Source organism: Rhincodon typus, chromosome 1 (genome assembly GCF_021869965.1).
Source record: "Rhincodon typus isolate 14 chromosome 1, sRhiTyp1.1, whole genome shotgun sequence".
Taxonomy (NCBI): domain Eukaryota; kingdom Metazoa; phylum Chordata; class Chondrichthyes; order Orectolobiformes; family Rhincodontidae; genus Rhincodon; species Rhincodon typus.
The window spans coordinates 67231627-67255035 of NC_063332.1; the positions used below are offsets into that span (position 1 = coordinate 67231627).

General features: G+C 38.5%; 1 protein-coding gene across 2 annotated transcripts; it reads left to right on the top strand.

Moving 5' to 3' along the window:
• The first annotated feature begins 166 nt into the window (after positions 1 to 166).
• Positions 167 to 22761, top strand: ppwd1 (peptidylprolyl isomerase domain and WD repeat containing 1). Of its 2 annotated transcripts, XM_020510263.2 has the most exons (11): positions 167 to 296; positions 3501 to 3603; positions 4691 to 4794; positions 7613 to 7733; positions 9394 to 9841; positions 11420 to 11610; positions 14002 to 14191; positions 15242 to 15423; positions 15875 to 15956; positions 17435 to 17617; positions 22480 to 22761. In XM_020510263.2, exons 1-11 carry the CDS (start codon positions 179 to 181, stop codon positions 22621 to 22623), a joined length of 1866 nt encoding a protein of 621 aa, XP_020365852.1. In that variant the 5' UTR covers positions 167 to 178; the 3' UTR covers positions 22624 to 22761. The 2 variants fall into 2 exon arrangements, 1 of the variants encoding a protein (XP_020365852.1); XR_007262479.1 differs by lacking the exon at positions 22480 to 22761 and having other exon boundaries at positions 170 to 296; positions 15875 to 16051; positions 17435 to 17548.
• Positions 22762 to 23409: the final 648 nt, after the last annotated feature.

Sequence of the window (23409 nt, forward strand, 5' to 3'; positions counted from 1 at the left end):
AGTATTTTGCTCAGATTCCCAGCATCCCCAGTATTTTGCTCAGATTTGCAGTGTCCCCAGTATTTTGCTCAGATTTGCAGTGTCCCCAGTATTTTGCATTTTGAGATGGAAGCCCCGCCCCCTGCTGTCAGGTTTGGCGGTAGAGGTCAGAGGTCGGAGTTGAGCAGGTCACACTATCATGGCGGCGGTAAGGAGGAGTCGGGAGCGGTCGGCGGAGGAGAGTGGGTCAGAGTCGGAGGCCGAGGACTGTGTGGGGCCGTTGCCTTCGCAGGCTGTACACGCCAAGAAGAGGAAAGGTTTGTGCGGCCCGGAGAACTAGTGGCGTAGCGCTCGGTCCGGAGCTGAGATGCGAGTCCGGGCCTGGCACATACTCCATGAAGAGCTACACCCTCCACCTTGTAATAATTACACCAGGAGCACTGACCAACTGCCCTGTCTAAAAGCACATGTATAAAGCTTGTGACCTGGTTATGTCTCAAAGCGCTGTATGGTCGCCGTGGAAATCGAGGGCTATACGCGCAGCAAACTCTCGAAAAGTGTTTCAATGGCTCTCTAATCTGCTCCTGTGATTGTAAAAGTGGAACAAGTGTTGGTCAGGTCACCAGCAGCAGCTCTCCTACCTTTCGAAATGGTACCATTACATCCGCTTGGAGGACAGACAGGACCTTGTCTTAATTTTCAATAGGAGTTAGATTATTACCTGAAGATCAAACAGTCGTCGTGTTACAGGCAAAGGATGGGGGAGCTTTTGGTGATGGTGCGCAGGGACATGACAAGACAAATGGCTTTCTACTGTACTATAACTGTTCAGTGATTCTGTGGTCGATGGTTGTGGCTCCTCTGTCACAACATCTGAATCCATGAGCGTGCCTGACATTCAGTCAACTTGACTTGACCAACTCTACAGTTTTTATTTAATCAAAAGAATGTCGCTATCTTCTGTAGCAAAGTAACACTTCTGCTTTCCTGATGCCCTGCAATTTGAACAGCTCAGACTCCAGCAATTCTTGAGACAATTTCTCAAATTGCAGGCACTTCCTGCATGTGTGATTGTCTGGGCTTGCAATGCACAAATTCCCTTGCCGCAGTCAGGGTACACCATTTACCCTGCCATATCTAGCTAGCCTTATTTATTTAAGTTATTAATTTAATAAATTATTAGCAAGTTACAGATTTGTAGCTGAGAGGCAAAATATAAATACTCACTTGCCACTGGAAGTAATTAAAGGAATAAAAAGCTGCATCTCCTTTTCTTGCTCTACACTAAATTTCCACTTACACTAAATTTCTGATTTTAATGGACTGTAAACTAAGAAATCTTTTGACTGTGCTTCATTTATATACTAAAAACATTTCACACTTGAAAGTTTTCTTAAAACCTATCTTTTTGATTATATTTTGTTACTTTCAAATCTCCTTGTACCATTCAATAGTTTTACCTTTTGTAACTGCAGCATGCTTCCATCAGAAAATTGTGGTGTGGTTATTTGTAGCTATATTGGGAGCAGGGATTTAGAAGAAACGGCAGTTATTGCTTGTGTTTTAAAATTTATATGAACAAAATCAAGTTTGTCAGTGGCTAATTTGACTTGGAAGTATTGTGGTCTCGGCAGATCTAGAAATAAAACAAGCCTATATCTTTAACAAGGAGATGGTAAGAACTGCCAATGCTGGAGTCAGAGATAACACAGTGTGGAGCTAGAGGAACACAACAGGCCAGGCAGCATCAGAGGAGCAGGAAAGCTGACGTTTTGGGTCGGGACCCTTTTTCAGAAATTTCTAAAGAACGGGTCCCGATCCGAAACGTCAGCTTTCCTGCTCCTCTGAGGCTGCCTGGCCTACTGTGTTATCTATATTTTTTACAATTTTTTTTTCTTTAAACGTAAACAAGACTCTAATGGCCTTTTACAGGTGGGTATGAGAAAAATAGTTATCAACCCAAGAAGAGAGATGACAAATGCTAATAGTAAGCTTGACTGGAGCCGTTGGTTTTGAGAAATAAATGGTTGTAGTTAGCACTGCAGAATCCGGTGTACTCATTGCTATTTAAGGACTCACTCAGAGTTGAAGAAACAGATTTTGGACGTGGTAGTATAAAGTGCAATCCAAAAAGGTGTAGATCCATAATTCCATTTCTCTGACTGCCCTTCAAATTTCAATCTTTGCTTAAGTTATTGACCTAAATCTCATGATATCACAAATGGGTATAACTCTACAGAAACTGCAATCCACCCTCACCCCAAAGAAAAACTCTGTCCCTACGATCACCAATCTAGAAATGCTGGATATACATTTTCTGATGAAAGACCATCAGCCTGAAACATTAACTCTGTTAGATCTACAGATGTGATTGGATCCACTGAGTATTTCTACCTTTTCTATTTTTATTTACCAGTATTTCAGATTTTCAGGATCTGTAGTGTTTTGCTTTTGAACTGTTAATCTACGATATGTTTACATGTTTCTTTGTTCAGTTAAGCAGATTTCAGGTTTGCTGTAAAATGGAATCTGATTCTCATCGTTTGAGATTTAAACTGTAATCTTTAACGTGTTGTGGCTTTATTTCAGAACAAAGTAAGAAAACTGTCTTTTTTGCCTCAGTGAATAAAGCTAGTTGGAGGTTTTGTACCATAGAATGGGCACTGTTTGTTCCCTTTATAATTCTTTTGGTTAACATACCTATGATACGCTATTATTACGTTATAATTGTGTTATGGATGCAAAGTTTTATAGGATTCTTTTTGCACTGCCCCTTTAATTGAAGGTAATGCGGTGGAAGAATTTAAAGAATTTTTTTTGGAATCTGCTCCAAATTCTGCCTGAAAACAAGCCTTGATGGCTTTTTTGCATTGGGGACAGGGAGGCCTAGTGTGTGACTTATTGGGACAAAATGTAAAAATATTCCCACCTGTAAGCAAAGACACAAGATTTCAAATAAAAATAGGGAGGTCTTCTATGAGGACAAAGAATTTCCTCTCATGTGATCACTGGAAAGGCAATTGTGTTTTTAAATATCAGACAGAATGGTCTCTGTTTGAAGAGATGCATCCAGTGGCATTGCAAGGGATTTGCAAGACACTGGGATTAAGCTGCGGGTTGTAAGAATCATTGATGTAGCCCTACTGCTGCTATTTGGTTCAGGACTTCACCTGAAACTTAGTGATGCACTTTTTGATGGTCACTTTGTTATGATTCAGAAATGAAGAGATGCAAACTCGTGGAAAGCTACGGGTGACGTTGGACTAATTTTCATGAAAACTTGTATTTTGCAGAGAGCAGAATGTAAAGTACAGCTGTAACATGGAGTTTTGCAGTCATTTTAAAAGTTAAAGCAGTGATATCTTTTCTGTAGTATATTAATTGGCCACTGGTATTGCTTAGGCAGTGTTGCTTGTAGTGGCTTGTACAGTAAAAGAATTCAAACTGTTGCTCAGTTGTTGACCTGTGGGGATTGTAACATCTGCTAAAATTAGAAATACATTTGCCATTTTTCTTTCCAGTTCTCGACTTTGAGCATGTGTATCTGGACAACCTACCCAGTGCTTCAATGTATGAGCGTAGCTACATGCACAGAGATATTATAACACACATAGTCTGCACCCGGTAAGACCTCTTTTAACTTGAAAACCAATCTATATTGTGTTGAATGATTTCACTTTTATTGGTGTCATCCTTATTCTGGAAAGTATTTTGGTGTGGAATTGTGTAGGTTGTGTTCTTTGCCTAGTTTTTCAATAAACAAGAAATTCTACAGGCAGCTGTGGGGAGACTGGTGTAGTGCTTATGGTACTGAATTAGTAACCAGAGGCTAATGATCTGGGGGACATTGGTTTAAACTCCACAGCAGTTGCTGATGAAATTTAAATTCACTCAATTAAATCTGGAATTGAAAGTTAGCCATCAGTTGTGGTAATTGTGAAACTACCATTTATTGTCATAAAAAAATCTGGTTCACTAATATCCTTTTATCCTTAATATCAGTCATATCTCCTTTCCTCAGACTCTTCTTCAGCGTTATATCTTTGTCACTATTTTATGTGACTTGACATCGTTCTGTGACCTACGGTCTCTCTCACTGCTATCCCAGACTTGTGTTTTTCTTTCTATCTTCCACCTTCTGTTAGTACCAACTTGCACCCCTACCTTGTCACACACTGAAGATCTGCTCTTTTGTCTTTGCTGACCTATATTGGTTCCCATTCCTCATGTGCATCAAATCTAAGTTATCTCCAAAGTCTTATTCCACCACACCTCTAAGTTCCTTTTTGTCCTTTGTCTCAGCCTAAATCCTTGGGTTCTTTTTAAAGTTGCCTTTATCGTTATACCTTGTCACTTCACCCCAGAGCAATTTCAACCATTTTGACCCTTCTTGGTATTGACACAGTTTAAAGCAGTGGAACACATAACGATTAAGTGTACGCCATTGAAAGTAATTATTTCTAACTCTGCTGTAAATTGTTCAAATTGAAAAATGCAAAGCGTAGAGAATAGATACTTGAATCAGTGATGTAGAGATAAAATCGAGATTATTGTGGTAATTAACCTACGAGTGTTGAATATTGCAAATTGGATGCATTGGATTTTTCAAACTGCTAAAGGTTTTTTCATGTATATGTACGCTTCTACTATGGATGAATTTTCCAGTGTTCAGGTTTATTTACCAATTGTTGTCTCATTTATAAACATGTAGGACAGATTTCATCATAACTGCCAGTCAGGATGGACATGTCAAGTTCTGGAAGAAGAAATATGATGAAGGAATAGAGTTTGTTAAGCATTTTCGCAGTCACTTAGGTAAAGTGTTATTGTTTTCAAAGTTTTGTACATGTATTTTACAATATAATATGAATATCAAAGCAAAATGTACAGTAATCCTTTATTATGACACTTGTTAGGAAAAGACTGCAGCAAATGATTGGCACTATTCATAAGCTAAAAGAGGCCAAACGGTTTGGTTAGGTTGCAGGTAGAAAAATAAATTGATACCTAACCTCCTTGACGAAAAACAGTTGGGATTAGAAGTTGCATGGCTGAGAATGTAGAAAATAAACCATTCACTAGAAGATGGGAGCAACTGTAAACTGCAAGGCCGTGAGGTTTATTTCACCAGAATCATAAGTACCAGGAAACTCTATATTTTTCAGGTTTAAGTTCCTGATGCATGATTTTTTAAAAAAAATGTGAAATCTTGATGTGCCATCCTTTCACTGCATAACTGATTTTTTTCAAAAAAGAAATTCAAACTATCAGCTTGTAAGGAAGTTGTAACATAAGGAACAGTGTAGTAGCTTAAAAGGGGTGCGGGAAATATTCGGTAGATTGATTCCTGGGTTCAGATCACTATCCTTTTAAGAGATCAAGTAGAATGGGCTTATACTCTGGAGTTTCAAAGAATGAGAGATGATCAAATTGAAGCGTAACATTCTGAGTGCTTGATGCGGTAGGTTTTGAGCTGTTTCCCCAGCTGGAGAGTTTAAAACTGGGGAACATGGTGTCATGACCAAACACAAGGCATGTCTTCATTCATCCATGAGCAAAGAAATTGCGTAAACATTTTTGAAGCCTCTAAGTTTTTGTGCGTTTCTATTTAAAAATAACTAGCAGCACATCTCTATGATATAGGTAAAATTAGGTTAGTTTATTATGCAATTATTTTGAAACGTGGATTAAATGATAAAATCTTGATAAAAAGATTTAAAATAAGGAAGGATGGAAGTTACATAAGATGAAAGTGTGCTTTTTTGCAGACCTAGCATATTGAGGATTCTATTTTTCTTGATTTATTATTGTCACATGTACTGACAGAGTGTTTGCTAAAGGAAGTCAGTTGAAAATTTGACGTCAGATTCAGCACCTGTTCTATAGTCTTGTAGTTGGAGATTGCTCCCACAAGTGGATTCAGCAGAACAGGTTGAGGAAATGAGTGAGTACTCCTTTGTTTGGCTTTTGGCTCCTTTGTTTAGCTCTGATAACACCAAGATCAGTGGTAGAGCAAAGTGTGCAGAGGGATATAGATAGGTTAACGGAGTGGGCATGGGTTTGGCAGATGGAGTACAATGTTGGTAAATATAAGGTCATCCATTTTGGTAGGAATAATAGCAAAATGGACTATTATTTAAATGAGAAAAATTGCAGCATGCTGCTGTGCAGAGGGACCTGGGTGTCCTTGTGCATGAATCAGAAAAAGTTGGTTTGCAGAAGCAGCAGGTAATTAAGAAGGCAGATGGATAATTGTCCTTTGTTGCTAGAGGGATGGAGTTTAAAAATGGCGAAGTTATGCTGCAGCTGTATAAGGTGCTGGTGAGGCCACACCTGGAATACTGTGTACAGTTTTGGTCTCCTTACTTGAAAAAGGATGTACTGGCATTAGAGAGGGTACAGAGGACGTTCACTAAGTTGATTCCAGAGTTGAGAAGCTTGGCTTATGAGGAGAGATTCAGTAGTCTGGGACTATACTCATTGGAATTTAGAAGAATGAAGGATCTTATAGAAACATACAAAATTATGAAGGGAATAGATGAGATAGAAGCAGGGAGGTTGTTTCCACTGGCAGGTGAAATTGGAACTAGGGGGCATAGCACCAAAATAAGGAGGAGCAGATTTAGGACTGAGTTGAGGAGGAACTTCTTCACCTAAAGGGTTGTGAATCTCTGAAGTTCCTTGCTCAGTAAAGCAGTTGAGGCTACCTTGTTGAATGTCTTTTAAGGCAAAGATAGATAGATTTTTGAACAGTAAAGGATTTAAGAGTTGTGGTGAGTAGGCGGGTAAGTGGAGCTGAGTCTGCGAAAAGATCAGCCATGATCTAATTGAATATGCGGAGCAGGCTCGACGGGCCAGATGGCCTACTCCTGCTCCTATTTCTTATGTTCTTATGTTTACCGCATTGCAGGTTGTGGCTGTTAGTTAGTGCAGCTATCCTGGATAAGTTCCTCAGTTTTACTGTTGAGAAACAGTGTCGTTGTCTCTGCACAAAATGGCTTTTGCATCCTGTCTGTATCATAACCAAACCAAATGGCTGATATGTTGATTTCAAGCAAGCAACTGTTCCACCTAGTTACTGTTAATTGCATTGAAGCTCTTTTCTGTCTCTTGTTCTCTGAGCTTTGAATTCTCACGTATTGTAGATGGACTCATCATGTTGTTCAAGTGATTGTCAAATTCTAAGTCTCCTTTCATGATTGCTGAGATAAGAGTTCAATAGACTTTGAGCCTGTAACAGATGTTTGCCTGCTTTGACTTCTACCTTGAAAGGATCTTAAATCTAAGAAAATAGAGTTAAGGCCAAAGATCAGCCCTGGTCTTAGTGAATGGTGATGTAGACGTGAAGGGTTATTTGGTCTACTTCTCCTATTCCATATGTTTTTGAATACTATTTTAAGTTAAATGACAAAAACAGCAAAAAGATATGAATGCAGGTTCATACCAATATTAGTCAAATTTAGAATAAATTTCTGGCATGGCAACTAAGGTTGAGTTGAAAAATTATGACTTTGATGAAGAACCAATCACATGAAATTGTATACAGGTAAAAGGACAATAAATGAATAGCTACTAAATTACTTGAATTGATATTATTGCTCATTTGTGTTTCATCTTTTGTTTTGAAATGCAGGAGTTATTGAATCTATTGGTGTTAGTGCAGAAGGAGCTCTGTTCTGCTCTATTGGTGATGACCAGGCAATGAAGATTTTTGATGTGGTGAACTTTGATATGATTAACATGCTTAAATTAGGGTAAATACATAAAAAAATGCATTTTTTTTCCTGTTTGAACCAATTTATATGTTCTCTAATGCATGTTGTCTTCATTCAAATAAAAAGAGTAGTAAATTGTTCCGATTAAAAGAATTCCAATAGCTATGGAAGCACACTGTTCATAATTTATCACGCATTCATCAGACAAAGAAAATACCACAGGTACTGGAAATCTGAACTTGAAACAGACTGATGAGAATACTTAAAGGGTCTGGCAGCACTATGGAGAGTAAAACAGAGTTAATATTACACAAAAGGTCATCAGTTGGTATCTATTATTGCTATTATACTGATCATGACAACTCTTTGTGTTTATGTAAGTATTGATTGATACAGGAAAAAAATTGTTGCATGGTAGATATCAAAGTCTTTCTGTCCTTTTTCTTTCTCTTTCATTCTATTCTTTTCCTTTTCTGTCATCCTAGCTCTCGTACTATATATCTGTAGCCGCATTCTCTTATCTTTTTTCTAAAATTCTCATCAGCTAACCCCATAAAAAGAAAAACGCAAGTGATGCCATGGAAAGGGGAGGGGTTGTTGAAGGTCACTAAGGAATGAACAGAGCGTTGCTGAAGGCATGGCCGTTCAGAATACTAAACATGTAGGTTTATGAAGATGCTTTTATGATGCATCATACTGGTGATGCAGATGTCAAATACTGAATGTGTGTTTGTTAGGTATAAAAGTGAGGACAACAATCTTTCCATGATAGGAGGGAAGTATGGAAGACAAAAATTTGGCTTGACATCGTAGTTTACACCTTCAAGCACAGTGATGATTAATCTTTTGGCAAAAAAAGGAAGACCTGTTTGTAGCACTGATATGAATTGTCGTTATCAGAATAGACGCAATGAACATAGGGAAGATGGGAGAATGGAATAGTGTTCTTAGAGAATGTATGACTTGGAGACAAACTTGCACCAATAATGCTTCAGTGTCAACACTGTGGAGCTGAAGGAACACAGCAAGTCAAGCAGCACCAGAGGAATGGGAGAGTCGATGTTTTGGGTCAGGACCCTTCATCAGGGTCCCGACCCAAAACGTCAACTTTCCTGTTCCTCTGATGCTGCCTGACCTGCTGTGTTCCTTCAACTTTACACTGTGTTGACTCTGACTCTAACATCTGCAGTTCTTACTATCTCTGCTACCTCACTAATGATGCTTCCATGCATATGTTGCCCATGCTCTTCTGGTTGATGGAAGCTGTGGGTTTGGAAGTTGCTGTTGAAGGAGAGTGGTGAGTTGCTCCAGTCCACATAGTAGATAGTACACTATGTGATGGTGGTGGGGGTAGTGAATATTTAAGGTAGTTCATGGGGTGCTGATTAAATGAACTGCTTTGCCCTAGATTGTATTGGAACTGCACTCATTCAGGTAATTGGAGACAAATCCATCGCATTCATGACTTGTGGTTTGTAAATGGTAGGCATGCTTTGGGATAGTAGGAGGTGAATTACTTTCCAAAGCATTGCTTGTAGAAATTTAAACGGGAGGCTCTTGTGAGCAACTGAAAAGGAACATAAGACCATGAAAGGTGGAAATGTATCCTTAGCAGATCACGATTACAAGAAATTAGTGAGTAGATGAGATACAAATTGAGGTTCAATCAAGTAAGTCAAAATTAATTTTATCATTTCAGGTACCATCCTGGTAAATGTGGGTGGATTTACTCACCTGGAGATGCTGTATCTGCTGTGGCATGCTCTGAAAAAATTACTGGAAAAATCTTTGTATATGATGCCAGAGGAAGTAACCAGCCGCTACATGTATTTGAAAAGCTACATAGTTGTTCTCTTGCTGAGATTATCTTAAATTCTGTCTACAAGGTTGTTGTATCGACTGACAAATCAGGAATGTTGGAATACTGGACTGGGCCACCCACTGAGTACAGGTTCCCCAAAACTGTGGAGTGGGAATACAAAACAGATACAGACTTGTATGAATTTGCAAAATGTAAATCATACCCAATAAGTATCACGTTTTCCCCTGATGGGAAAAAAATGGCTACCATTGGTTCTGATCGCAAAGTACGGATTTTCAGGTTTTTGACTGGAAAGCTCATGAGAGTGTTTGATGAATCCCTTACAGTAAGTGAAAAAACTATTTTTAATGTTCTAACTGTTTTTCATTCTCCACTTATTGTCTGTAAAGGCAGCTGGAACACTTATTTTCTACATATGGTGTCAACATCGCATGTGTAATGCAATATAATTATGATAAGGTGTAACCTGCCATAAAGCTGTCTTAATTCCAATGTTTGAGCTAACCTTAAAGAAGCATAGTTAATTTTATCCATCTGTCAAGAATTGTTCATAACTTTATGTAAGATTGCCAATTTAGACCCAATTTGTCCTGCAGTTCTGAGCACGTGATGCAAGAGTATGGGAAAAAGCAGGAGATTTGCATGATGCTCGTTTGAAAAGCCACTGCAGGCAAAATGGGTTGAATTATCACCTTCTGTACCATAACAATTGTGTTTCTTCTATTATTTTGCATTCACCAGAGACAGGATTAGGATCGTTGAACTCTTATCGAAGTAACTATGCTCATGTATGAACCTGGGCAGTGTGCATTGGCTACTCAGCTATAGAAAAAAATTTAAAATAAGTCAGATCCTCTCCTGGTCCACTGGCTGAAAACTATGTCAGCAGTGAGCAAATGTTGAGTCTTTTGTAAACATGTTTAAAGCATCTAGCTACAAACTGTAATTTTACACTGAATTCTTACGTTGATCTGCAATGCATCTTTCATCCATTTAGCAAAGACTTCAGTTGTCTGTCTGCCACATTTAAGAATTCTCTCCCTAAAGCCTCCTGCCTTGCTCCATTTCTTTCCTATGGAGTCCATTGATATTTACAATCACCTCTTCAGTCATCTCCTGATTTTTCTTTCCAATTCTGATGTAATGCCTCATTCTTTCCCTCTGCCATCCTTAAGCACCTTGTATATGTTTCTTCAGCAGTGGTACGCAAACCATAGTAAATGGCACACCAATAAACCAGTAAACAAATGGAGCTTTTATGTCTACCTGCAGATTGGAAGCTGTCGTTTATTTTATTGTTCTGGCTCTTCTCCATTTTAATGTTTTCCTTTGGAAGATTTTGAGAGATTTGGGGTGAAATTACAGAACAGCTGGTACCTTCATTTTTCCAATGGTGTGGGATCAACCTTTAAGTAATCTCAATTTGGCAAACATTTTAATTCTATCTGTCACCAGCCGTTCTTAAATAGGTAATTTAATAGTTAGTCTCATGGGCTTCGTTTCTAACTGTTATACAGCTGACCTGTTGACTCTTTGCAAAATATATGCAAGAAGTTTTCAGACACTGCTGAGCAGAGCCCTATGCCTGTTTTTTTCAGAACAGTGAGCTGTAGACTCAGCATTGCCAGCTACAGTTTGTTCTAAATGCGATAATTGTAGCATGTTGGCCCATTAGTTCCAAAAAATATTAAGGTTAAATTTTACATGCAATTTTTATTTTCATCACTGCCTGCGTGAAGCAAGTCTTAACAACTTGTCCCCATCCCCTGAAGCTTACCTATTCAGTATATTCCACCAAGTCTGGAATTCGTGTTAACATTTCTAAAGAATTTTCATTTCCAATTGTCGTGTGACAGAATTCATTGCTCCATGAATGGAATTATTTTATTTTACTGTTTTTAAGATGTTTACAGAGCTACAACAGATGAGACCCCAGCTTCCTGATATGGAGTTTGGCCGACGCATGGCGGTTGAAAGAGAACTGGAAAAAGTGGATGGAATGAGGCTAACAAATATCATTTTTGATGAAACTGGACATTTTGTACTTTATGGAACAATGCTGGGAATCAAAGTAATAAATATAGAAACAAACAGGTATATAATCCATGAAAATAGTTGCATGAGGTCAATACAATAGTAGATTGTATGAATTACTTGAATAGTCATAGGATTGAACATTTAATATCCTATGATATGATCCTTATTTTTTCTCCTTATTTACAATTTTTTTCCATAATTGTTCATTTATGTGATACCTTAAATATAATGAACATCTTCAAAGGCTTTCCAGTCAGAAGATTAGAAACAACTGAAGCATATGAGACTTCTTCCCCTTCAGCGATTAAAATAAAAATTGTGGTGATAGGGATTTGGGGATGTATATATTACCAGTACAACTGGAGACTCTGTCACTGATGGTAGAATGGAGGTAGAAGCACTGTAGTTGAAAGTCTAAGCTTGCCAAGGATTTGGAATAATAAAGGAGCGGGACTTTTAGATAGAATTGGACATCGGTTGTAGACCTCTGCATCAGTTGGAGTTTATGTAGGGCAAAGCATGGAACAATGCTGGCACTGGATAAGCTGAGTCAGGAGGCAATGAAGTCATAGATGAAGGTTTATTTTGTTTTAGTTGTTGAGGCTGCAACAAGGAAGCAGTATTTGTTCACTTCCCACTAATGGGAGGAAGGGCCAAATCAGCCATGACACCTCATTCTAATTATGTTTTGGCTGGAAACCTCTAAGTGCTATCAACGTAACAATTTTCAAATATGCATCCAACTGCCTTTTGAATATTACTATTGAAATTGTTTCTATCACTCTTTCAGGCAGGCATTTCAGATCATAACATAGTTTACAAGCTCCCAGTTGCGCTGAATAGACAGCACAGAAACAATTCTTTTGACCTAACTGCTAAGATGTATTGAAAGCATTATCACGAGCGTATTTAATTATTGTGCTTCACGTTAACTTCCAATGGGTGCCAGCTGAAGATCTACCTTGTCAGCACAAGCTTCCAGTGCAAGGTAAACTTTTCTGCAAAAGACACCCATCCAAAGAATTCTCCTTATGGTTTGGCAAAAAATTTAACTGAATTAGTTGCCTGTGGTCATATCCGATTTGGAGTACTGCATTCAGTTCTTGGCACTCTCATCTCAGAAAAACTATATGCCTTGGAAAGAATACTGCAAGATTTGGGATCTGGAATCAGAATAACGTAACTGAAATAGGTTAAATAACTGGCTACGTAAACTGATTTGTATTCCCATGAAGTTTAGTAATCAAAATGGGATTGTTCTTGTGGGGGGAATTTCCAAAGCAGAGGAGAACAATCCACAGATTAGAGCAACAGAATATTTAGCAGTGAAATTGAGAAGTATTTTTCATGCAAAGACTAGTGAAACTCCTGGACTTGCTTGCCCCTGCCGCTTTCCCCCCACACCCCCAAAAAAAAACCCCAGAAAACTGTTCATGTCAGATCAGTAGCAGTTTGTTTTGGTTTTGGTTACATTGTCAATAAATGGTGCAAAGGCAAACAAATAGAATTAAGATATTGATTAACCATTATCTGACTAGTAGAGTCAGCTCAAGGAGCTAAATGTTCTTGTCGATTGCAAGTAGTTTAGTTTTGCAAAGTAAGAAAAGCACTTGTGGTGGGTTAGCTCAGTTGGCTGGACAGCTGGTTTGCAATGCAGAGTGATGCCGACAGAGTGGGTTAAATTCCCACACCAGTCTCTTCCTTAACGCCTCAGGGTAAACCACCACCATTTGTCTGTCTTGTGAGAGAGCACGCCTATGGTCTGGTAAGACTATGGTGATTTTTAAAAGCATTTTGTGTGACAGCTCAGAGGGGAAAAATAAATAGAAAAATTGATAGTTCAAATCTTGGTAAAGGATAGTTTTTTAAAAGAAGTGACAAGATATTTCATCAATGATTGAGTGGAGTGTGGCAAATGAAGAATCAAATGGTGTTTGAGAGACAGATGGGTGTATATTGGAGTTACAGAAAAATGGAGTGAGATCATGGAGAGACTTGAAAATGAGGACCTTGAAATTTGTGAGGGAGCTTTTGTGACAGCATAACACCTGTCACATTTCCACTTCATTTCAGGACCAGTGTCGAGTTGTATTGGACTTGAAATATTAATTTTATTTCTCTCATGATATGTTTCACTAGACTTGCTGTCTCTCTGCAGCATTTCCTGTTGTTATTGCAAGATTTTATTCCTTGGCTCATGTCTTGTAGTTGGAGTGTGTGTTTGTTGTTCTCCTTATGCATTATGTTTTCTTTGCTTTCTGTCCAAATTACTACTGAAATAAGATATATACAGAAGCAGTAGAAGGATATTTATAGACAGATTTTAAACTAATGCATTATAACTTAAATAGTGAGAGATAATATGTTGTTGTAATTTTAAGTGTAACATTGATACGATTGTTATACCCACATTTGCAACATGAACTCAATTGTTTTTCTTCTTTTGAGGTGTGTACGCATCTTGGGTAAACAAGAAAATATCCGGGTGGTGCAATTGGCCTTGTTCCAAGGAGCAGCTAAACAGTCACAAGTTGTAATGACAATGGAAATGAAAGCTTCTGACAACCCTGTACTACAAAATGTTCAACATGACCCAACCGTATTCTGTACTGCTTTTAAAAAGAATCGATTTTATATGGTAATTGTGATTTTATGATGAACAAATTTGATCGTAATTATGCGTATTATAAGTTTTAACTACTTTTCCTCTTTCTTGGTACTGCAGAAGAAAGTGCAATTAGATGCCTGAGTTAAAAGGTCAAAATTGCTTGATGCAGATTTACTTTTTTCTAAAAAAAAACAGGTTTTTTTGCATAAGACCCTAAGATGTAGGAACAGAAGTAGGTCATTCATTGCATTGAATCCACTCCACCACTCCATGAGATCATGGCTGATCTAAGAAACCTCAACTCCACTTTTCTCCATGACTCTTGATTCCCTTTCTGTTTAAAAATCTGTTTATATCAGTTTTGAACATACTTAACAACTCAGACCCTCTAGTCCTCTACAGTAAAGAATTCCACAGATTCACTGTCCTTTGAGAAAAGAAATCCCTCTTCATCTCTTTCTTAAATGAGTGACACCATCTTCTGAGATTATGGCCTCTGATCTTGCTCTTCCACAAGGGGAAACATCCTTTCTGCATCTGCCCCCAGTTTCATAAGAATTTTGTATGTTTCAATATGGTCGCTGCTTATTCTTCTAGACCTCAGTGAGGACAGGCCCAACCTACCCCATTTCTTGTTTCATATATTTCCTTTTACTTTGCTCAGTATAAATGGGATGAAATGGCATATGTATGTACATATGTATATTATACAGGTGTATCTAAGCTTTTTTATTGGGGCATTGGACACATAAAGTTAATTGATATAGTCATTGTACCAAATATTGGCACTGATTCAAGATTTAATACTCTAATAAGGCAAGAGTAATGAGTTAATGATATAATTCTAATGGAACAAACCAGTGATTTAGGAACAAGCACAAATCAAATTGAATTCCCCAGCTTCAAAGTTTGGAATGTAAGGGCTCCGGAGTATTATATCTGCTGCGACAGTTTAGATCTCCTTGCTTTATAATATCCAAAAGATCTTCAACATATGTATTTGTTCTGTACGTAAGTGAATTCATCTTTTTAAAAATTTATTCTTTAGCTAAGCTGTTTCTTGTATGACATTACTTAAAGTTTACAAAGAGGGAACCAGAGGACACAAAGAGTGCTGAGTCTGATCGAGATGTCTTCAACGAGAAACCCTCCAAGGAAGAGGTGATGGCTGCCACACAAGCAGATGGTCCCAAGCGTGTATCAGACAGTGCAGTTATCCACACAGCTATGGGAGATGTACATGTTAAACTCTTCCCTGTTGAGTAAGTTTTCAAGTGTATTTCAAACTATACTCTTATGAAATTTAAATACTCCATTGAGTTAACTTTCAGTTTAAAAATATCTGGTAAATTGTTAACAGCTTTGTTGAGTATAGTATTGTCAAAATCCATGTTTTCTCTAAGAAGCTATGATGGAAACTTTGTTATGACTTTATTTAAAACTGTGTTCTATTCTCGACCAGAAGAAAGTTGTATACAGTATTGAAATTTACCCTTCCAACATTTTCTTAAAATACTGTTTTGACAGTAAGACGTGACATTGTGAGTATCCAGCACAATTTGTAAATAATCTTCTCCATTTGAAATGAGTTATTTACAGGGTATTACTTTTAAAAATAAGCATTTTACATTTCTAATAATCAATCCTGACCACTTTACACTTTGTCTTTCCTCTGGTAAATAATAACCAGCACTTTTTATTTTCTTTATGTAGGTGTCCAAAAACCGTTGAAAATTTCTGTGTGCATAGCAGAAATGGATATTACAATGGGCATATCTTTCACCGTATTATTAAGGTATTTTTGACTGGATCATAGAATCATAGAATAGTAGGAGGCAGAAGGAAGCCATGTAGACCAACACGCTGTGCTGACTTTCAAAGAACAAACTGGTTAGTCCCACTTGCCCACTTACCCCAAATTTCTGCAATTCTTTCTACTTCATAGTTGGTGTGGTGATGATGTCAATGGACTAGTCATCTAGAGACCCAAGCTAGAGTCCAATCTCACCATGGCAGCTGGTGGAACTTAAAATCAATTAATAAATCTGGAATATAAAACTAACCTCAGTAATTGTAACCATGGTAACTATTATCAATTGTTAAAGAAGACCAACTGGTTCACTAATGTCCTTTAAGAAAGGAAATAAACCCTCTACAATCAGTCTGGCTGAAACGTAACCCCAGATACAACAATGTGGTTGACTTTGTCAGTTCAAAGGCAGCTAAGGATGGGTACCAAACGTTGTCCTTGTGACACCCACATTCTTTGAAAGAATAAAAAAGTCTAATAATTTCCTAGTCCTTCCCGTTCCAAGGAGAACAGCCTCAGATTCTCCTGTCTGTCCACAAAACTAGCTCTAATAACAAGTGATTGCTTTCTAGTGAGTTGCTTCTGCACCCTGTCTAATGTCTTCATGTCCATCCTAAGTTGTTTTGTCATGGTTCAATGCAACTCTCCAACTGGGGCTTAACTAGTGTTTTATGTGGCATCAAAAGTACAATTCTATGGGTGCTAGAAATATGAAATAAAGGTGGAAGGTAGTTATTTGGGGCTTGCTGATGCCACATCTGGAGTACTGTGGACTGTGTTGTTGTCCATATAGAAGGAAAGATGTAAATACGTTGGAAGCAGTTGAGAGAAAATTTACTAAACTGATAACGGGAATGGGTGGGTTGTCTTATGAAGAATGGTTAGACAGACTAGGCTTGAGTTTGGAAGAGTAAGAAGCAACCTAATTTAAACGTAAGATATTGACAAAGTGGAAAGCTTGTATCTCTTGTAGGAGAATCTAGAACTAAGGTCAAGATTTCAAAATAAGACACAGATTAGAAAAATATGAGGATCCCGAGTCTTTGGAACTCTCTTCCTCAAAAGGTAGTGAAAGCAGAGTCCTTATATATTTTTAAGCCAGAGGTAGATGAATTCTTAATAAGCAAGGGGGTGAACGATTACAAAGAGTAGGTGGGAATATGGAATAGAACAAACTTGTCATGATCTTCTTGATTGATAGCATGGGCGCCATGGGCCGAGTGGCCTACTACTCTTTGCTCGCATATTTGTTTTCAGAAGCAAATGGAGAGACAAATATATCAGAGCATTTGTTAGATTGAAATTTGACTGTAGAATGTTTTGTTGATTTATGTTGATGAAAATTAGTACAGTACATTTTCCTTTTGGGTATAAACTAGTCAAATTAAAGGCAATATTGTAAATATTAATCCTATACATAAAAGCATTTTAAAAGATAATTTGGATTCATGCATTTTTCATAGGGTTTCATGATTCAAACTGGAGATCCAACTGGGACAGGGATGGGTGGAGAAAGTATTTGGGGAGGAGAATTTGAAGACGAATTTCACCCAACACTGAGGCATGATCGACCATATACACTCAGTATGGCCAATGCAGGTGCAAACAGTAATGGATCCCAGTTCTTTGTAACTGTTGTACCTACGGTAAGTCCCTACATTTCTTGTTTGTTTATATTCAGAACTAATTTGTTATTGCTTAATGACAAAGCCAAAGGTACAATCCTCCTTTTGATTAGGCTGTTTAAAACCTTCCCTACTAAACTAAGTTCACATCATAACCACAATTCCCTTTTCCGTTTGGTAATGATAGAGGTCATTTTTTTCTTTCAAGCACTCATTGGATGGCAACAAACAGCGAGCAACCTCATGTATTCTTTTCTCTCTCTATACTTATTTTCATGGAATTTGAGTGTCACCAGCAAGATCAGCATTTGTTGTTCATTCCTAATATTCTTTAAGCAGTGAGCAACCTTTCTGAATTGCTGTAGCCCATTTGATTTAGGTGCACCCACAGTGCTGTTAAGTAGGAGGTTTCAGGATTTTAACACTGTGTCAGTAAAGGAATGATTCATTCCAGGTCAGGATGGTGTGTGGTTTAGAGGGGTACTTTCAGGTGATGGTGTTCCCATGTATCGGCTGCTTTGTCCTTCTAGTTGGTAGAGGTCATGGGTTTAGAAGGTACTGTTGAAACAATCTTGGTGAGTTGCTGTCACGGATCTTCTAGATGATGCGTACTGCCACCACTGTGTGTTAGTGATAGAGTGAATGGTGAAGGTGGGAGGTGAGGTTTGTGTCAAGAAGTCTGCTTTGTTCTGGGAGGTGTCAAGCTTCGAGTGTTGTTGGAGCTGCACTTATCCACATAATTGGGGAATGTTTAATTACACTCCTGAATTATGCCTTGTAGATTGTGGACACGTCTTGGGAAGTTAGGAGCAGCATAATTTCCAGCCTCTAACCTGTTCTGCTACAGCATTTATATGTCTGGTTTAGTTCGGTTTCTGGTTAATGGTAACCCCAAGATACTTCCTGAAGAAAGTGGTGGATGCATCTCCTAATTTTAAACTACCATTGTCACTGTAAAAACACTTGGGGAAATTTATTCCCTGATTCCAGTGCTTCATAGCTTTGGGTTTGTAAATTGGATTGTGATACATAAATGCTTGTGTTCGGTATGGCTCTATGTTAATCAGCTTGGTGACTCCCAAGCAAAACTTGACCAGTAGGTCAGCAAATGCTGTAATGTAAATTGGTTAGAATTATAGCATTGAGGATTGCAGTTATGCCGAGTTAAACAAATTGTAAGGAAAATTTTGCAATCTCGTTATCTCGATCTGCCTTAGCAAATACCCATTTTAAATCTACTTGCAATATAAAATGGATTTAAAACTGCGATTTGGAAAACAAGACAAATGCGTGTTTTATATAAAATGGAATAGTAGTTTGCTACAATTATGTGGGTGAGACTATATCGAGGATACTGTCTACAATTTTGAGATCAATTTATGTAGAGAGTCATATTTGCACTGGAACACCTTAGAGAAGACCGGGTTGATTCCTGGGATGGGGACATTTGACTTAGGAAAGGTGCAGCAGGTTGGGCCTGTAGTTATTGGAGTTCAGACAAGTGAAAAGTGATCTTATTGAAGCATAGAGAATTCCAAGGGGGGGGGTTGACAATGTAAATGCTGAGAGGAGTTTTGTGTCCTGAGGACTTACAGTGCTGAAGTGTATAATTAAAAATAAGGAATCTCTCATTTAAGACTGGGATGAAAAGGAATTTCTTCTGAGGGAGGTTAATCTTTAGAATTCTCTTCCCCACTAAGCAGCAGAAGTTAAATAATTGAATATAGTCAAGGATGAGTTAGATTTTGATTTACAAGAAAGTTATGGATAATGGGGCAGCCAGGAAAGTTTAAGGCCACAAGAGCAGAAGCCATGATATTATTGTACAGCAGAGCAAGCTCAAGGGGCTGAATGGCTTACTGGTCCTGTTTACGTCCTGTCTCAACCAAATTCAGTACATGTGTTGCAAAGCTGCTTTGAACTCTTAGCTTTAGGAAAGGGACCAATCCATCTTTGAATAAACAATAACTGCATGAAGGGGAAAAGGAGGTTGAATGGACAAGTAATATTTATCTACTTCCATGTGAAATGTAGTGCATTTAATCAGCCAGTTGGAGAGTTGGATAAGTGCATGTTATGTGAGGGCTTAGGATCTGAAAAGAGGAGGAGGAGGAGTTAACTATTTGGCCCCTTAAACCTGCTGCACCATTCAATCTGATCATGGTTCATTTTCCTGCAAAGCTGTTCTTTCCCATACTCTCCTTATATCCCTTGATTCTCATAGAACCTAACATAATTTTACTCAAATATAGATGATGACTGAGCATACATAGCTTTCCGAGGTTGAGAATTCCAAAGGTTTTCAGTGATTGTGAGAAGTATTGTGGAATATTCTGGGTTTTTATTTGAGTGCTGAGACTGATCAAAGGAATTGCAGGTATTTCCTAAGCAAGACTGGTCAAATACCAAATCGCTAAGTATTTATATGTCCAATTGTGAAAGTCTAAAAGTAACAAAATTCATACAGATAACAAAACCAAGTGTAATTGGCTGCCAGGTGTAGTAAAACCAATTGGAATCTTCAGAGACAAAACAAAATTTGCTATTACACATAATTTTGTAATTTTTTTGAAGTGTCTTTTATAACTTTTAATTTATATTTAGTTTTACTGAAAAATGAGATGCTGTCTAAGCTTTTCGTCTTGCACCAATCAGGATGGAATCGCAAAAATACCAAATTTCAGAGGGCGTAACAATTTATATTGCCTGAGAAGAGGGTGCTGATTAGTTGGCTCTGGTGGAGGTGTTGCCATGGAGAATGCACCTGGGAACAGTTAACTGCCAGGTTTTTAAAGTTCAAACCAGACAAGGTTGACTGATCAAGGCATTTCCATGAGGAATGTACTAGGAAATGGCTAATGGCACAAAGAACATGTCCACACATCGCACCATTTTCAACCAAACAACAACTGAAGGGACAGCCATTCCCCAATGTATTCCCCTTGGCAATGCATTGATTGCAAACACCATGAGAGGAAGACAAAAAGCTTTCAGAGCATGTCTCTTCCTTGAAAATACTGAAGTTCTGTACATTCAGCTGTTGTTTGATTAGAATTAAACTATGACCTTTTTCTTGTTCTGATGATGCCAACTTTGACAAGGAGGCCTCCAAAGTGTCCACCAGCTTCCTCAACGGAGGATTCCCCAGTACCATTGTTGACAGGGCCCTCAACCAAGTCTGATCCATCTCCTGCACTTACCCCATCGCTTCCCTTCCACAACAGCGATAGGGACCCTCTTGTTCTCACCTACCATCTCACCAGCATTCACATCCAGAGGATCATTATCTGCCGTTTCCACCACCTCCAGGGGATACCACCACCAGACACACATTCCCCTCCCGACCCGTCAGCCTTCTGCAAGGATCAGTCCCTCTGGGACACCCTGATCTTGTACTTCTTCACTCCCAACACACCCCACAGCTCCGTGGCACCTTCTCCTGCAACTGCAGAAGGTGTAACACCTGTCCATTTACTTCCTCCCTTCTCAGTATCCAAGGGTCCAAACATACCTTCCAGGTGAAGCAGTGCTTTCTCTGCACTTTACAGAATCTAGTCTACTGCATTCGCTGTTCACAATGTGGTTTCCTCTACATTGGAGAAACAAAGCATAGTCTGGGTGACTGCTTCGCCAAACACCGACGTCCTGTCCGCAAGAAAGACCCTGAGCTTCTAGTCGCCTGCCACTTCAACACACCACTGTGTTCCCTGGCCAGCATCTCTGTCTCAGGCTTGCTGCAGTGCTCCAGAGCAAGCTGGAAGAACAGCACCTTATTTTCCACTTGGGAACACCACAGCCTTCTGGACTGAATATCGAGTTCAACAATTTTAGGGCTTCAGGCACCTGTACATGTGCTTACTTCAACCCCCACACACCAGGCCTTGTTATCACATAGTCTGTTATTTTTAATTTAACCTGTTTTTCTTAATCAACCTGTTCAGAGATGTTGTTACAACCTCTGGAGCAGCTGTGGCTGAACCTAGGTCTGTCAGTTCAGGGGTAGGGACACTACCAATATGCCACAAGAGGGCCCCTCATAGTCTGCTATTACACGCCACCCATCATTAGCCACTAATTGCTCGTCATTCTCTCAGGCTGATTGTTATCCACTCCGTTGTCTGTCTATCTGTTCTCTCTCTTTGGGCTCTATCTCCACCTATCATTTACATCCCTCCCAGGCCCCCAAGCCTTCTGCATAAAAAGCCACCTTTTCCTAGGTGCTGTCAGTCCTGAGGAAGTATCACTGAACCAGAAACGTTAACTCTGATTTCTCTCCACAAATGCTGCCAGACATGCTGAGCCTATCCAGCAATTTCTGTTTTGTTTCTGATTTCCAGCATACGCTTCGGTTTTTATCTTTTTCTTCCAACTGAATTAATTTTTAACTGTAAATACAATATTTTTCCATTTAAATAATTTACTAATTTGTTTAATATGTTCATTTAGAATTTTAAGCTTTAATCAGACTTGATGTGAGATTCTGTGGTGACAAATTCAAAAAACTAAAGATAATTACCAGGCAATACCCTGTTCATTATCTAGGCACCAAAGCTAACCTTTTGAGGGTAAGATAATCAAAGTTATACAGAGTTGAGATTGCCTGTGGGAGTAATATCACGATTGAGTTTTAATCCAAAAATGCAATGTGGAAAGTACTTATTGCTAAGTCATTCTCAGTTCAGAAAATACCTTGATGAAATAGAGCCTCTGGCTAGTCCTTTATTACTTCTGTTCCTCATTCCTCCTCCAGTTGTGATTTGTGAAACTTGTACATGAAATTCATTTTATGCGCTATTTTGTTGTGAAAGATTAAAACATAGAACTTAAGTCAATTTCCCTCAGGAAACTGAATTTTAATTTTAATTTTGTTTTGATATTTCTAGCCATGGCTTGACAACAAGCACACTGTTTTTGGCCGTGTGACAAAAGGAATGGAAGTGGTCCAGAGGATTGCCAATGTGAAGTGTAACCCCAAAACTGACAAGCCATATGAAGATATTAGTATTATCAATATTACTGTAAAATAATATTTCTAATGAAAATTTCATTTTGTGAAAGTAGTTTTATAATTTTTTAATATTTTTTACACAATTGTTGGTTGGTTGTTTCAATGTTTATCCATGTCATGCCAATAAATGGAAAATCATGTCACTTTAAACAGTAAATGCTTGTGGCACTGCTTCTTTTCTCTGCAACTTTAAATTGTTATGAAGCTATTTCATATTTAACAATTTTTGTGGACCAGCGATTGAAGGATTGTGGAGATGCCAAATATTTTTGGAGGTCACTGGAGAGATATACCAGAGCTTCTCTTTTAAGCAAAGTGTTTCTTGGAAACCATACAGTCCCAGATAATTGCAGGCCATTTTTTTTTTCATATAACAATCGATTTTTTTTTTTCCCCCCTCTCTCTCTAATCAGCCTGTTCAGAGATGTAATTATGCACTGAAACTGGGCCTTTTGGCTCAGAAGTAATATACACTACCACTGCACAAAAGCATTCTCAGACCTTGATTATTTGAACTCACTTCAGGAGAAAACACTTGTTTTATGGCCGTTCTGCTTGAACAATGTTTGTAGACTTTGAATTTTTGTGTAGATATTTTCAGTTGAGCAAAGCCTGCTAAGGAAAATACCTTCAGAGATAGTAGGAACTGCAGATGCTGGAGAATCTGAGATAATAGGGTGTAGAGCTGGATGAACACAGCAGGCCAAGCAGCATCAGAGGATCATTTTCTGAAGAAGAGTCTAGGCCCGAAACGTCAGCCTTCCTGCTCCTCTGATGCTGCTTGGCCTGCTGTGTTCATCCAGCT